The 17,528-nt window shown below is 39.3% G+C and overlaps 1 protein-coding gene across 45 annotated transcripts in view; it reads right to left on the minus strand.

Annotated features, from left to right (window-relative positions):
* ANK3 (ankyrin 3) overlaps positions 1-17,528 on the minus strand; it is a 357,522-nt gene that overhangs the window by 151,336 nt on the left and 188,658 nt on the right. Inside the window, exon 1 of one of the 45 annotated variants that reach the window (XM_065067834.1) lies at positions 5,736-5,953. The exons of 43 other annotated variants lie outside the window; for them this stretch is intronic. In XM_065067834.1, coding sequence (XP_064923906.1) covers positions 5,736-5,771 — 36 coding nt within the window. In that variant the 5' untranslated portion in view covers positions 5,772-5,953. Of the gene's footprint in view, positions 1-5,735; positions 5,954-17,528 lie in introns of those variants that run through there. One more of the 45 variants, XM_065067829.1, reaches the window with a different exon arrangement.

Genomic DNA, 17,528 nt, shown 5'->3' on the forward strand with positions numbered 1-17,528 from the left:
ACATGCAGAACTAGATGGGAAACCATTGCCTAACATCCACATGGATATTATGTTCAACATGTTACAAGTTGAAAATGCCACTAAAGCTGTCATCTCCATACTATTTACTGGTCACCACAGATATTCAACAAATACAGAATGATTTAACTGCAATTCTAACAAAATTAACATCTGACAACCCAACAGAAAACACTTGAACTGAGATTAAACCCATCCCACAGGGACAAGGTTCAGACAGGAGGTGAGGCTCTACACAACTTCCAATACTCTTTGCCAGTTTGCACAGGTGGGGTTTTGAGACCTTGAAACACAAGTTTGATGTGTCAGCTTCACCTAAAGAATTTATGAAAACGATTACTTATACAAATGTGTTAAATTAACAACACTAAAAGCAAGATCCTAATTTTCCAGGACTACAAAATCAATGCACGCCTGTATGACACACAATCTGTCTAATTATGCATTAATAACAAATCACAAGAAGTATTTCCTTTTAACGGGAAAATAAGATTCCTTTAATATTGACTTTTCAGCTATAAAACTGCCCTGTAGGAAAAGACAAACTTAAATGACAAGGTAAATTGGGACACACTCTGTTCAAAACCAGTAAAAATCACTGGTTTAACCAGCGAATCACTGCACTCCGTTAGAATTGCACAATCAGGGAATGATCCAGGCCTTTCGTGACCAACGCACATATATAATCAACGAAAAGGATCTGATACAGTTGAGGGCAAAAGATTTGAGCATCTAAAATTCAAGATTCATTCCCCAGGCTGACAGCCTCAACTTCTACAAGTTTATTTCAAACTCTGGGAAGAAATTCCTGAGCCTGCAATGACTCATCTCTCACTCTCTGAAGTTTTCCTATCATACATTTACAAGTGAAAAGTAAATCACTGGCTTTCATAACTGCTACCACAGTCACAAAGACCTAGAGAAAGGCTAGATGTGCTTTGAGGGTTTCTTCTTATGTTTATATTCACCTGAAGATGATAACTCTCTTATATGTCGAACTAAATGAGATGCCATTGATCTCCTCCCTGCTATTTTTCTCTCAGAACCTGACTACCCAATGAGTACAGAGATAATTTCAGCACAGCTCAGGCTCAAATTTAAAGCCAAAGTCACACACATTCTTCAGATCACTGCATGAATTATGTCCGTTGGTCCACCTCCTGTTCTCTGTGTGCATCTGATTTTAGAATTAGGATCCTCTAAAGGGGAGGAAAAAAAAAAATCAGCAATTTTTTTAAAGCATATTTGTTTGTCTATAATTTCAGATGGGGAAAAAAAGTAGTATAAGCCTAAATCAAAAAATATTTCTGATTTTAGGGGGAGATATTTTATTCACTCAAAATGAGCTCACTACAAAAATATTACGTAAATACATTTCAATCAGATGAAGTGGAAGTTACTGGTCATAAATGAGAGCAAACTGCATGTCAGTAGAAGTGTAACACATGTAAGTATTTCCTAAAAATATTGTAGATAACAAGCTATAGGAACTGCAGACAAGCTACATAACCTCTTCTGTAGCCCATCTATTAAGAGCTTTCAGTACAGTGAAGTCAGAAATTTCCTTCTCTCTTTTTGCCTTTCCAGTTTATGCCTGATTGTGAATGCATCTCTCACTCAAAAGCAAAATAATTCTGCCTTAGAAGTTTGAACATCTTTAAATTGAAAGATTGTTTTAGGTAAACCAGGCGAGCCATTTCTAAGGTGGCAAAAACACAAGCAGAAACATCAATTTACACAGCAAGCATTGCAAATCCCACATGTAATTAAAGTTTATATCTTTGTAGGCTTAAGAGGCATTTGAATGGCTAGTTTTAAAGCTATCTACTAGAGTTTTCAATTTTTTGGCATGTTGTTCAGGATTCTTACAGGAATTACAAACTTTTATCAGTTTATAGATGCCAAAGTATAGGTCTCCTAGCAGGGATTATGACCTCTGTTGGAAGCAGAGAGCCTCTTCCAATTTACATACCTAAATACTTTGTTTGAAGAGAGTCCAAGCTGGAAAAGCCCATGTAGCAGATACAGAATCTGAAGGGTCAGTGGAAATTATCTAAACAGTTTCCAGGTACTAAGAGGACTTCTGGGGCAGGATTTGCAAAACCCCATAAACTTGGTAACAGTTCTGCAGGGCTGGCTGGGGGCATCACATGAGCTTTGTCATAGCAATTAACCTTAGGACAGCTTGTAACATTTACAGAACAATCAGTCCTGACACCTATTTGTAGAAATGCTGTGAGATATATGTGTGCCATGGTACAGTGAGAAAGAATCAATGGATTGAATAAACCAAAGGACTCGAACATCTCCCTAGAGCCAGAGACTGGCTGAGGTAGTTTTGGTGGTTCAGGAGCAGAAAATACCAGATAGTACCTGCCAAACTCATGAGGGCAGTTGCTCACAGGATTGTTAACAGGATGCAGGAGCTAAGCAACCTGCAGGGAAACAACTTTAAACATGATCCAGACAGGTATGAGACCTATTGGAGAATACTCTGGGCTGAGTTGGCTTGGTAGCGTTCTTCTACAGGAGCTGAATCTCCCTACTGACCATAACCTCTCATAACTTCTTCTCAGTGAGGGTGACAGAGCACTGGAACAGGCTGCCCAGGGAGGTTGTGGAGTCTCCTTCTCTGGAGACATTCAAAACCCGCCTGGACATGTTCCTGTGCGACCTCACCTGGGCGTTCCTGCTCCAGCAGGGGGATTGGACTAGATGATCTTTTGAGGTCCCTTCCAATCCCAAACATACTGTGATACTGTGATCTTGTGTTCCGTTTGATTCTGCTGACATGGATAGGACCCAACAACTCCAGATCCATTCTGTAATTCGCTGCATTCCTCTAAACCCCAAAGGCAAGGCAAACCAGAGCAGCTGTTAGACACACTGCCATTTATTACTGCTAGAAACACTGAGGAAAACTTGTCTTCCTTCTCCCCGACATGATGCCTTATACCATGGGCAGCAACACTGTGTGGCCCTCACAGAGCAGTGGGGCCAGGCACAGGAGAGACAGCAGTCTGCACATAGCCCAGCGCTGCGCTCTCCTCCTCTGTGATTAAACACTGACATTCACTGCCACAAACTTGTGAAATGGCATGGAAAGTTCTGTGATAGCATTTGTTGAGGCTGCCTAGGTGAAACGGATTTGATAGTGGGCTTATCCCAGCCCAAGCACCAAAATCCATGAGCAACAACTACAAGTCAGAGCCCTGCAGTTGTTATCAGAAGTTTTAAACTAGATTCAATTACTGACTTAAATACATAATTCTGTTTTGAAAGAGGAGAAGGAGTCTAAACCACCATGGAGGCAAGGCTAGGATGAGGATTTACACTTACAAACAGCATGAAAACAGCAACAGTGAGAACATGCTTAGCTATATGCAGTCTTTGAGATGAACAGAGGGGGAAGGAAAACACGACATAGCTCATTTTTTTTTTCTTAAAGTGAAATAAAATTACCAAATATGCAGATAAATCACTGCAGATTAGAAGGTGTCATTTTCACATGGTCACTTTTCAGTTACAGAACTGAACTAGTATTTTTCTGGCTTTCGAAGCCACTCCACATTAGACATTAGATGATCTGAACATCTCAGGAGGGACTTCTAATTTCTTTGAAAATGAACAAACAAACAAACCACAGAACTATTTGAACATTGTACTTCACTTTAACCAGACTCCATAGTTGATTTTAATCTGAAAATTACAACTGCTTCTTAGCATCAGAATGATGTATGTTTGGAAAACACATCATTGTTTAATAGGAAAATAATTATATTTTGCTAATGAATTAACACTTCCCAAATTGGACTAAAAGACTTTACCTTTATTATTTTAATAAACACAGTTTTAGAATGAGTTTTTAGTTTAAACATTAAAGCGAACATCAGCTTATTGCACACTTACAGAGATGAGTTATAGCCAACAATTCTGCCTACTATCTCTACACAGTAATCTCCCCTAGCATGTGAAGTTAATTAATGTATCACATCTGAATAGCCAGAACAAACACACAGTGAAGCAGAGCTGGTTTCTCCCTTACACTTCAAATATGCATGGCAACCTATAATAGATTTAAATACGTATGATGTTATTCAAATATGTATGGATGAAAACAGAATTTACAAAAAAAAAAAAAAAAAAAAAAAAAAACAAACAGCAAGAAAAAAACCCACACAAATATACACTGTACCCATTCTCCATCGCTCAGCTCTATTTCAAATAGCTACTGCACCATCAATAAACAATATATACTAACAGAATAACCAGTTTCCATGCAACTTCTAACAAAACCCTGTAAAGCAAGAGTAAACACCATTCCGTTGCAACAGAGAGGGGCAGAGCGTAGTGCCGAGCAGCGCATTGCCAACGCCACGGCCCGAAGGCAGCGACATCCTCACTTTGCTCTACAAACTGTTGCACACAGAAACCAGCAGAACTGTATCACATTCCGTAATGCTGGGACTCATATAAACTGTCAGCAAAGATGTTTATCAACTTGAAGATTGACACTATTGTGCTAAAAAACAGGAGACAGTAAATAATATTCTCAAGTCAGAAAAAATAGAGTTTCATCAAGTACCGTAAAGCATCTGAATCTATCAAAACTCTCAGGCGAGAGAAGGCTTCACAAAGAAAATGCCCTAAATAAAAGTCTCCATAGTTTTGAAATTACTGGTGGAAATGAATTTACAAACATGCATAGCATCACCAGTAAACAACCAGATATTCAAAGATGGTTTTTAACAGGGAACAATCCCCCAGTCCTGCGTTGACAGCAAGTAAACAGCAATGAACATGTTTAAGAGAATTCACTGCAATATTTTTTCAGAGCACAAAGCTGTTGCTGATACTGAAATTAGTTAGTAAACTGCTGGGTGCCACATCAGGTAATATCTCTAACTAAGAAAAGTGCTGCCATTAACTGACACTTCCACAAAGCCTGTCACACATCAATATTAAAATAATAACACAATATCACACTTTCCTGGGAACCTGGTATTTTAATTCTGCAGTAAAGCAGCTGGGAAAACAATTGTTTTAACTTTGTGTTTTTAGCTGATGTGAATAACTCAGGCTATGCAGAACTTCAGAGCCCAGAGTACAGGGGTGTCATTTCACAGCCACTTACTCACTTGAGGAATTTTTAAATCACACAAGGAGCCCTTGGAGGTCAATGGGACCATTCCTGTAAGAGCGAGACAGGCGCCTCCTTACAGGTCACTACTAGGGTAATAGTAGCTTGTTCCTTTTGAAGTTTAATTGACCTATGGATTGTCAGCAGAAGACGTGTTTTATTTCATAAATACACCTTAAGAGCATAGATTTCTTTTTTTTATTTTTTCCAAAATACACAAGATTTGCTAGAACATTTCAGTGTACAAATTGTTAAGTATATCTAGGTTACTTAAGGCCCTGATCGCAGAAGAAGACGTTACAAAATGTTCCTGCAACTTTAATGGGCATCTCCTACAGAGTGCCCTGAGCAGAATGCAGCCATTGATAAGGAGAGAACAAATAATTCCATATACCATCTGACTGCTGCCTCAGCCTATACCATAATCCAACCCTCAGAACACAAAATACACCAAACAAGCTGAAACGTACCTCTTCCTACATCCAGCTTTGTCTCATACTATCAAAGACTTAAAACACTAAGACAAGAAACTCTATATGCAGACTTCACTCTAATTTCAGAATCCACAAATGCTTACTTGTTCTGGAAAGCATTCTCCCTCTTCCACTGCCATTTTCTGTGGCCAGATATGAAACCTGATGACTCAATTAGTTAACACTTTGGACACTGCTCCATTGCTAAAAATAGTGGCCTCAGGAAGTGGTTTTACTTTTTTTTTCCTTTAAAAAAAATAATAAAAGGAAAAAATAACTAAGCACAGTCACTTGTTAGACTTCCCTTGGCTATTAAAATGGCAAAGGACAAGGGATCATAAGACTATTAAGTTAGTAACTGAGCGTGTCCCAGGATTCCTGGCTCACTTACCATATTTGCTGCCTCCAATCATTCCCCGTGTATGTAATCATGATCTGTGGAATACCCAAAATAGCTGCAGCATCAGCTGATCAGAAAACCACCGCTGCTTGGAATCACTCATGAAACAAGCTTTTGTCATTCTGCTTATCAGCTCTTTCTAATGCAGACTACTTTGAACTGTTTCTAAAGGCAACAATAACATCATTTTACACTCCGTGTGTTTTGAATACCACATATGCCTGCCTCCTACTCCATGGTAATTTTATATTTATTCAGATTCTCCGATGACTAATTATGATAGATTTGTGTCGCTGGTTCTAGAGGTTATTTTCCTGAACTAAAAGGCTGCTCTCTGTGCACTTCAAGTTCCTAAACCAGAGAAATTAAAGCAGTGGCAAGAGCAAACCGTTTTGCTTCAGAGGGAAATCCAGAATGAGGTTCATGATTTCAGTACAACAGATGTCTTCCTATTCCATGAAAGCTATTGCCAGCAGCAGGAATTTTCTGCATACTACCCCAACAGTCACTTACATAAGGAGTGGCTTTAAAGAATGTCCACCTCCTGAGAAAGGGAATATGGAATTCTCTTCAATCCATCACAAGCACCTGCACAACGTGCACTGCGCTTGCCTGTTGCGCATCACACCTCACACACATGAGCTGCACAGAGATACTCACTGGTACAGAAGAACAACAAAGTATAAGAGCAGGGAAAAAAATTAAACAAGGTCTAATATTTTTGTCAGACAAGATATGCCCAATATCTCATTTGTCTGTGAAAGGAAATAATCTATATGTAAAATACTATAAGGATCATTTCAAATTTTTAAGAAATGTTTCTCCATGTTTGCATCGACTAGAGCCCAGCCACCAGTTAACAACTCTGTGCTCTTGGGTTATAATGCAGAACTTATTATTAATTATCTATGTAAAAACAGAAGGTGCAAAATTTGAAGCTCCAATGTATCACTAAATAAACATTGTAGACCGTGCACTCAGGTGATCTAGCTTGAGATAACTTCGTTAATGTCACTGATAATGCGCTCTGTTAACAACTACTCTCTGCTTCTGCACATTTTTGCTTATGGCATTATAGTATCTATGACTAAGACCCACTTCTGCTGCTGATTAAACACGGAGAAGCCAAGAGCTGTCTGCAGGGGTGGCGGAGCCTTTCACCTCAATTTAAATACAAGATGATGACCAAGTCAGTTTAAATGAATTTACCTCCCTGACCTACCTGTGCAGAGCTCCCTGTAGCAGAGATTTCAACCATCTGCACCACAGTTACCTTGGGAATGTCATCATTGCAAACTGCCACAACAATACATACTACTCCAAAATATTCAATTTCTAAAGCTGAATTTTGATTTGGCATTACTCTTTGTTTTGAGGACTGAGAACTATAATTTCAAAACAATAAAAGGAACATTCCAGTTCTAGAAACCCAAGAGCACAAGCTCACTATCCAGTGACTGAAGTTTTTTTTTCTAACTGAAGAGGGGTTGGCTCTGAATAAAAGCCAGGTGCCTAAATACCTTTCTCCTGCCCTTGAGAAGGTACCCAAGAACAAGGAGAAAGGAAATATGATGATTTCTGGAATGGGATTCAAGGGCATCACATGAAGTTTATAGCTTGCAGAATAACTTTGTAGAAAAAAGGATTAAATCAGGCAGTTTTGCAGGAACTCACAAGACTCCACCCAGAAAACCAAGCCCGTTGTGGGGTGATGTCCCCATGTCACCAGGTGCCACTGAACTGTAACCTACTGTCCAGAGGAATGAATGGTGACACCGAACTGGCAATCTAAGCAACAAAGCTTTTGAAGAAAAGGATTCACCACAGTCTGGGTTTTACCAGCGCGCTGTGTCACTCATTCCCCAGGCAGCCTGGGTCTTGTAGATGGTGCCAGCCCAGCATGGCCTGGGTGCCAGGCTGCTCCTGCCGGCAGCTCCTCTGAGACCACTCTGCCCTACCCAGCCCCTGCTCATTTATTCTGCCAGAGCTACTGTCCTTTTCCAGTCAGTTTTTGAGTTCACATTCTTATGATGAGACCGGTGGATGATTGACTCAGACTGTCGCCTATTGACCTCCACAAAATTGTCCTGGTTTAGGTTGTGACATTCCGATGAAAGAGGTTGCCCAGTTCTCTCTCCATTAATTTTAAAAGAGCAAGAATCAGAATTGCAAAAGAAAAGCACAAATTATAATCTCCCAGCACCAAGAAGTCCTCTCAGCACATTCACATCCATCAATTCAGCTCTGATTGCTGAAATTTCATGTCATAAATCGTAGTGACACTATATTTTTTTAACCTTGTGGATCACTTTTACAGCATTCAGGATGTAGTCATTCTCAGCTTGGGAAAGAGAAATGGTCATGGATACAATTGTGTAATGAGCAGGGAGGGTGGGGGGAAAATCCTCAACAACCAATCTTCTCCTCTCTTTGAAAAAGAAAAGAAACAACAAAACCCTTTACAATCTCATTAAAATGGCAGATTTGGTACAGATGGAGGATTCTTTTAAACAGAATAGTGGAAATGTCCTTTTACATTATCACTACTCTGCTTCCCAGCCAGATGGAGTGCTTATGATTACTGGCTTGGAAGCAACTTGCAAACAAAGCAACACATGGCAGAATTCAGCAGAAGGAAAAACATGGTTTGACAAGAGATACAAACAATATAAATATCTTCCCAAGAATGGGAAAGATGAGCTGAAATAGTTTAAACCATAACCTGGAGTTACTGATCCAGATTTTGCAAGAAATGAAGTTTTTCTTTTTTTTCCTGAAATGCAGTGGATTGCATGTCAGACAGTTCCAAAAGCTGAAGAGTCAGCTGAAGCCCACCAGAGCAGGGGATTTCTAGTTCTGTGGTGTTTCAGGCACCCCTTTTCAGAGAGCAAATGGTTGACAAATAGCATCAGTACAGATGTGTGCTTATCCAAGTTACACCTACGAAGGGTCCTCACTATTAGAAACTTCTTATACCACAGAAACCAGTGATAGTATCTGAGATATTTAATATAATTACCTAAGATTCTGTTGTAGTTATTAAAATAATAGCTAACACATGCCCTAAATGAGACACATTAAAACAGCAGTTCAAGTGCAGACATTGCAAAGGCACGAGAGAGTTCCCTGGGACCCACAGGCTCGTACGTGAAGCCAGGAAAGACACACGTTGCAGACAGCAAGATCGGCATAGTGAAGCTCATAAGACAGAGAATCCCCCTTCTTTCAATTTAAGAGACCCCATCTTAAGCACATAATACTCTTATCCTCAACAGATAGCTATAAGGCTGTAACAAAGCTGATACCAAGAGAAAATTCAGATTTACTCAGTTATCCTTTAACTGCTCAAATTGTGGATACTGAGAATATACAGCCACAGAAACAAAATCCTTTACTAATTGTAAAATACCAAAATGATCAGTGTCATTTCTGTACGATTTTTTTAATATGCTGTTCAACCACCTTCTCTCAAGAAAATATTGTTTGTTATAACACAATTTAAATGCTGGTAGCTCAGCTCCTCTGTTAAAACATCCACAGAATCTATAGTCAGAAGCATACATTCTCTTTCACTAATACAAAAAAAAGTAAATATACTTTCTAAAAAAGCATTATGAAACAAGAGGATGATACACTTTTTCCCCAGAACATCTCCTTTATGCTACTGTATTGCTTCTGAACACAAAGTATCTACAAAATCCACAAATCCTTCAGCTATTTTTTCTCTTCTTAACTTTGACAAGGATATTCATCTGCCATCACACCAAATAATCTAAACCTTTGCAGAACTAAAACAAAGGAAATCCTATAACTTCTGCTACAAGATACTTAGAATTTCTCTTCAAAGGCTTTCCAAATGAGTGAACAGGAAGCCCATGGTCTCATCTCATTCTTCCTCAGCAGTAGCTGGAATCAAACCTTGAAGACTGAAATGTGATCACTTTTGAAGGATAGCCTACAGTAATTTTTCAGAGTTCTCCAAACACTTGGAAACAGCATGTCCAGCAGCCAGCCCTGCTGTGACCTGTGAAATCCAGTACATTACAGATCTTCAAAATGTCCATGAAAGACACACACGGAAGCGCTGCAGCGTTTACTCTGTGCAGATCCATAACAGCTCCTGTTACCTCCCCATCAGCACTTCACCTACCCCGTGGGTGCTGCTTTCAATAGCAGGGCAAGGGGCTCTCGGGATTACGGACTAAAATAAGCGACACATGTGTGGTATGAGCGGTATGTCCCAAGCATCTAAGCTGCTATCTACAAAAGCACTTCAAATTCCATTTTTTAACCCTGTATTGTACCCTTAAGCTAACAGAGTAGGTTACATACTTCCAGTCTTCCCTGCTAATCATCTCAAGCTTTCTGAAACAGCCCTTTTTGGTTCATTGTCATCTAGTAACTGTGGTTTTCATGCCCAGTTTCTAAAGCTCCTTTAACTTCCAGCTACCCTGAGGCTAAAACATCAGCAAACTCTCCCCCAGAATAACCCTGTCCCCAGGGAATAGGACCAACTGCGACCAAGTGGAATACAGACTGTTAGATTAACCCAAACTCCTGTCCAAAACAGATCATACGTCACTCAAGGCTTCAACCACTGACAGTTCAACAATTTCTCCTCCTCTACATGGCCAAAGGTGCATCTTCCACATGTATCCTAGATAAAGGTAATTTTACAAAAATTACACTGCCACAATACCACAAAAAGCCCAGAATCAGTTGCTGTGTGAAAATGGAGCTTAAGATAATACTTACTGAGGCAATGTCTTGCCATCAAGACCACTTTCCAAGTCATAAAGAACTAAAGAGAGCAGCAGAGTTTCATTATACCGTCCTGTAAGCACCACGAAAAGCAGGCTCAGTTAAGCCAGCTAAAAGACCTTGGGCTTTATTAAGATTTCCTTCTCTCTTGTTGATCACCTAGAAGACACCCATATCATTGATTTGCTATGGACGGCACCTCAATAAGCCTTTGGAAAAAGCTGGGCTAATAAAGCTGCAAGCTGGAAGAAACGTTTACATAAGCATCATGGTGAAAAATCACATGATTGACTCCTGAGCAAATTAACTTGACACCATCATGCTTGAAAAATAACTAGTAAAAGCCAATTAGGAAGGGCAAAAGAACAAAAACCAGAAACTCCAGGCAGTCCTATGTTAAGTCAAACCACAGACCTCACATGAACTCTCATGGAGATGAGGGGAAGAGCAAGGGCAAAGAACTATATGTGGAAAGCACAAGGAGACACGATATCAGATCTTCCTATATCATCATGAAGCATTGCTGATGTTTGCAAATTCTCTGCTGGTTAATGAGTTGGCTTGTTGCATGCCATGCATCTTGTTCTAAGTCATGCTGAAAATTGGGATTTTGTACAAACTGAAAGGAGCAACTACCCTACTACTTCTTTGACATACTTCATTGGAGCAGAGGATTCCAGAAAGCAGAGATTCCTTGGATCCAAACAGCAGAGCTCAGCATTTTCAGTGAATATGGAACTTCTGTTTGTTAACAGAAGATAACACTAGCAGGCTAGTGAGATCAGTGACTGTGGATGGTCTCCATAGGTACACAGGTATGTAAGTATACATAGGGAAATAAAAAACACTTGCTAACCCTATTGCTGCACAGGAAAATAATGAAAAGTTCAGAAATAACTTCATTTTTTAAAGAATATATTAAAAAAACAGCTGAAAGTATCAGAGGAATGTTGCATATCCATTTGTGCATGGCATCTATGTGACAAAAACTTGGCTCTTAGACTGAATCCTATTTCTAGCAATATTCAATATTTCAGGATTGCCAGGAGCAAAGAATTAATCGTTAAGATTCATGGTGACAACAGCAAAGTATTTCATCCTAACACTGAGTTGAGCACCAGAAATGTGACTGCTGGCAAGTAAGTAGTTCCAAACACTCCCTCTCTCTGTTGTCTATCTTCTAGACTTATTCTGAACATAACTGCAATACGAAGCCAGATAATTTCAAATGCTCAGATATAGTTTCTGCACAGAAGAAATTTCTATCGTGTAATACATTCCAAGTGCAATACTACAAAAGCAGTAGTTGTACAGGATACCTGACAACTGTCTCTGCAATACCTGAGCCAAAAAGACCTCACTATTAACAAAATATTTTACTTTACATCTTGACTTTACTCGTCTTCAAGACCATCTAAAGGAACAAATCAAATGAAAACAGAAGTAGACTAAATACCAAGAGCAGTACGCAAGTGTATCCACTTCCCATGGGAAGCAGGGCATATGGGTTGCCTGACAACCTGTTAAATAAATGCAACTTCACACAGCTATCACCTAAGTATAGTGGCTTACTAATCTTTGTTTAGAGATGGTGCAACAAAAGCAAAACAGACCACCAAACTAACTACAACTAATCCTTTGAATCTGTTCACAAATGCAGTAGCGACAATTTGATGGAGCAGTATTATGACCAAGGCTACTAAATGCCAGTTAGTCTGCTGCTTGCTCCAGTGTATAGAATACAGCCAAATCATTGCACTGTGAAAATGTGTGCAGACACACACTAAAACTTTCATGAGAAAACTAACATGAGAATAGCTTGCCTATGAAGTGATGGGATTTCTAATACATGCAGTTTAAGAATGCTGGACAAAAAAAAAATAAAAAAATAGAATAAACCAAAAAAATTGGCAGGAAGAGATTAGCAAAGATGATTATGGATGACGGTAAACAAAGGAAGCCCTTGAAGTCACACCCAATCCCATTTCTAATAGTTCTGTGATATATAAGAAGAGTAGAGCTCCCCTACAAGCAAACCACACTCAGCATCAGGTCATTGGGATGTTACAACAAGAAGCCACTGAACACAAGTGCCTGGCCACATGCAGTCCCTGTGAGCCCCACCTGCAGACCCTCTACGGAAGAACACGCTGCTCGCACAGGACCACAGCCCACTCTTCTTCAAGGCACTGGCAGGGCTGCTATGCCTTTCAAACTTTACGAGTTACCATTTCAAAGTACTCTGAAATTTATTCAAAATTACACTTTGGAAAGACTTTCAAGGAAAACTGCAAGGTTCAAGTTTCTCATAATGAAATAAAAATAAGATGATACAACGCAATGAACACAATCAAAGAAAAATGAGTGACTGTGACTACGATTGATTTCAGCATCACTCAAAAGTGATCCTTAGTCTCAATATTGATGTAGCCTCTTAGGACCCAGGCAAACTAGTCAGCAACAGTCAAAAAATCATAATACTATACAGTAAGCATTCACAGCTACAGGGTGTTGCTCCCAATTAAAACATTAATCTGTATTTGTTGTGGACCAATGACTAAAACCTAGCTTCGACCTCCAGTAAGTGCTCTGTTCAGTAGGTTCCTCCCTACCAACCTCCTTTCCTAAGGCACAGTTTTTTCAAATAAAATGTGCATCAAGGAGAAAGCACCATGAGCTACACAATCTTACATGCACTGTCCCTTTTCAAAGTAACCACAGCAAAATCTCAAATGATTTATCTTACTCAACGTTCAGTTATTCAACTGCAGAAAATCAAGGCACAGACAAATTATAAAATAATACACACAATTCACTGAATTTCCAGCTTCTTAGACCTCAGTGCTCTGATCAGGTACAAAACTGTCTCTCAGATTTAACTCCACATTGAAATGTCAGGGTAGCAAATACAAGAAATTTCCATGACATTTTCCTCCTCGAATTCTAGGTAGGGCCGTAACAACTAGGGCCATATTGCCTCCATTTTGTTATTGCAGCAGCACTGAGGCTGTGAATAACGATTTCTAAAAACAAGGGCAGCAGTCAGATATTAGATGCAAAAGCCTCAAGATGTATTACATGAGGAAGGGGTAAAGCATTCTTTGGCATTGGGTTTATGCAGGAATTTCCCCAAACAGAGAAAAATTAATAAAATGAATTAAAAAAATATCTAATCAAGATAATTTCTGACATTCTGCAGGGGGATGAGGACAGCTGTGCAAACTGCATTCCAAACGGGACTTATATTTGTCAGCACACATGTATAAAAACGTCTCTCAGCTCTCACTGTAGTGCTGGCAGCTTGCCTAAGTATTAATGCTGTCCCTGAAGCACTGCCCCTGACTTTGTGTCTCTTTATGTGCATTACACACATGAGATGCTGGCCACAGTTAAGACGGATGCTTTCTAAAGTTGCATCAGAACTACAAAGGAAAAGAAAAGGGTAGCTTCAGAGCCCTCATCAGTGCTCATATGGCTCCCTGGCAATTAAATACAGGAGAGCAGGAGGAAACTGTAGGATGCATAATTCCTAAAGATAGAGATGAACTTTCAAGATGTGTAGCTATTTGATAGTGGATTACACTGGGTTGTAGTGCAATACTTTCCAGCTATACTGCAGGTATTTTAAGCTACCAGAAGAGAACTTCTATTGTACAGTAAAGGAGTTCTCCTAAAACTTGTTCAAAAATTAAGGGTGCTTTTTCCTTTCTTTATAGGGAAAATCCAAAAATCACAGCTATTAAAGGCCTTTATGAAGGAGCTATGTCCCTCTCTTTGCACTGCTTTAACTCCTACACATCCCACTTTGTATCTGATAGTCACGCTATACTTATCAAAAGGCATTTCAAACTATATGAGGTTAGAATATTACTGGGTTTTGTCCTGGCTTGTCTAGCTGTAATCTGTGCTACATCAGTAAAATAGGTTCATACTGAATATTTTGAGCAGATGCACAAAATATTGAGCTTGGAATGACTGCATGAATAATGCAGCCATTACAACGCCACACGTGGCCATATTCTGTTTTTTTCTAACCCGCTTAGTTAGCATTGCATTTCTTTTCCTCGGGAGAACCTTTAAGCCTATAGCTACTATTGCACCTAGCTCTCACAATTTCTTTCTCATTCTGAACTGTTATTTCTTATCTGATGTTAAACAGCTTTCACAAGGCTTCTAAAATTACTGTATAGCAGTAGTATTTCTTATATCTGTATTACCTACATGATGCTCCACGAAAAAGCAGTCCCTTGGCAGGACAAACTAGCTACTGTTCACACTGCATTATGGAGGAGGCAGCAGCTGCTATATTTAGTGTACTGAATATCTTCTTCCATTATAAATCTGTTTTACAGATCTCAAAACTCACTGACACAGATGTACCTTTTCTGATTGATAAAAATCCTATTTAACTTTAATTGACAATCCAACCATTAAAAAAAAGTTGTCATTTTCCCTTAGTTCTCCATTCAGTTTAGTAAAATAAAAATATTATACAAAAATCACCCAAAGGAGCTGGGGCCCCACTGAGGCAGCATCATGGGCTTACTGTGCTGGGAATTCAAGAGGAGCTGCGATAAGGAAGGGTGGCACCCCGGAACCACCTGCTCGAGCACAGTCCCAACACCAGCGGGGCAGGAGCCCGGCAGGGTGTGCAACCTGCAACCCAGCTGCGTTCCTCCATGGAAGCAGGACTGTGAGCTCTGCTTTGGGGAGTTCAAGGTTTGCTGACAACACCTGGCTAAAATCAGATTAAAAAAACAGAATCCCCTTCTTTTTTCCTTGGAATTAAAAAAAACAAACGTACAAGCCTAGATTTTTAAAAATTACAATGCTACAAGAAGATAAAATCAAGATTTTAAGATGTTGTCCCAGCAACCTCAATTAAATTTTCCTTTGGCAAATACATTATAATTTCACAGACAAGAGCTTCCTACTTTCCATAAAACTTTTACAGTTTCTGAGCAAGACATGAAGAATTAAAACTTCATGCATAACACAGAAATGGCACTTCCTAATTCTCCTTCTCCCCACCCCCAATAGGCATTGGTATTTAACATAATTTTAATATACAGTATTTCATTCTGCAGCCCAGAGCTTTCTCTAGGTGATCATTGCATCCAAATAGCAAACCGGTTTTTACTAACTGAAAATGTAACCCACATGAACCTCCAGGAAAAAATATCAGTCCTGTATCTATACCTCCTGTGAATAATCCAGAGTCCAACAGTTGTTCTATATTTCTGTTCTTTTCTCCAGGGCAGTAGCTGATGACCTCTAATCATATTGAAGCCATCACCAAAGAACCAAAGCTTTAATGTGGTTTTTAAAAGATGTCTAAGATACGTTATAAGTGTATCAGTGATCCAGTTTTTGCTTTGGGTAAAGTTGTCTCTCCAATAACTTACCTGTGTTTTTTGTAGTGGTAGGAAATGCAACAGATCTTTCAAAAAGCTTATTTCCATGTTTAGACAAATGATTCTCTGCTTGCACACAAACACACACACACACACACAGTTTATCAGACATCTGTAAAAATATCTCCCAGTCCAATACATTTGAACATGCAAACAGCTGCTGGTCTGAAAACTGCAGAGAATAGTGTTGATCCTTAATTTAAAACAAAAAGAAGCCATGGACCTCATCAACTGGGTTTTACTTGTTCAGAAAACGGGAATAGAGAAGTAACACACTCCTGAGAAACAAAGCAGCATAACCAATAAGTATACGATGTCTTTTTCCCATTAATAAAGATTACTTGGATTTGGACATGTACCACTCCTGCTTGAAGTTAGGCACAAAATTTGACCCAACTCCCACACAAAAATGAGATTCCTTAATAAATTAATTACCAGGCATTATAAATTATTTAACTGTATAAATTAAAGCAACAAAAACAATCAAAAGGGGAAATGAATGCATCAGAAACTGTATTTTACTAGCATATTTCAGTAACTGTGCTTTAAGTTCAACTGGATTTTTCATGCTGTCTAACAAACACCAGGTAGTTTGCAGCACACAAGTAGTCTCTACAGGAATACTGGATCTCATTTGAGATTTATCAGCAGAGAATTTAAGAGGAGGGGAGATACTTCCATTTTGATTTGAGTTGTAAGCACCATCTTGTGGAACTACAAAGCCTGCAGATTAGAAGAAAATCTAGGTTTACAAGCTTCTCTCATAAACCGACCAGGAATGCCACCTGGCCATAAAACAAAGAAAAAACAAGAATAAAACTGTTTCTCTCCCCTCATCCAGACCCACAATAAAAAATGAAAAGAAGCGTTTCTCCGACCCAAAGCATTAAGGCAATCTTGTCCCTGCCTACCTTCATACAAAGCCCTATGCACAACAGGGCTGATGTATTCATTGGCAAAGAATTGTACATCAGGATTCCCAGGGCTATAATGAGAAACTACAGTCCCTCCATAATGGAGAGTTCAGCTTCATTTCCCCCTCTTCTCTTCCCTATCTCACAGTTCCATTACAAACTGTCATTTCTGATTTACAGAGCAAATGTCTTTCTCCCTAGAAGAGGGTACTTATCACAAAAGCTCAGCTCAAGCACTTAGTAAAATATTAGCTGGGTAAAATGAGTCTGCATTGTGGATGCATAACGTTAACCTTCACCAGGGAATCTGTGGTGGTTGGGTTATGGAAGGTGCCATCCAACAGACTGGATGGGAAAGCTTTCTTTTTTCAAATTAAAATGGCAGCAAACATATTGCAAATGAAGAAA

Source organism: Columba livia, chromosome 6 (assembly GCF_036013475.1).
Source record: "Columba livia isolate bColLiv1 breed racing homer chromosome 6, bColLiv1.pat.W.v2, whole genome shotgun sequence".
NCBI lineage: Eukaryota > Metazoa > Chordata > Aves > Columbiformes > Columbidae > Columba > Columba livia.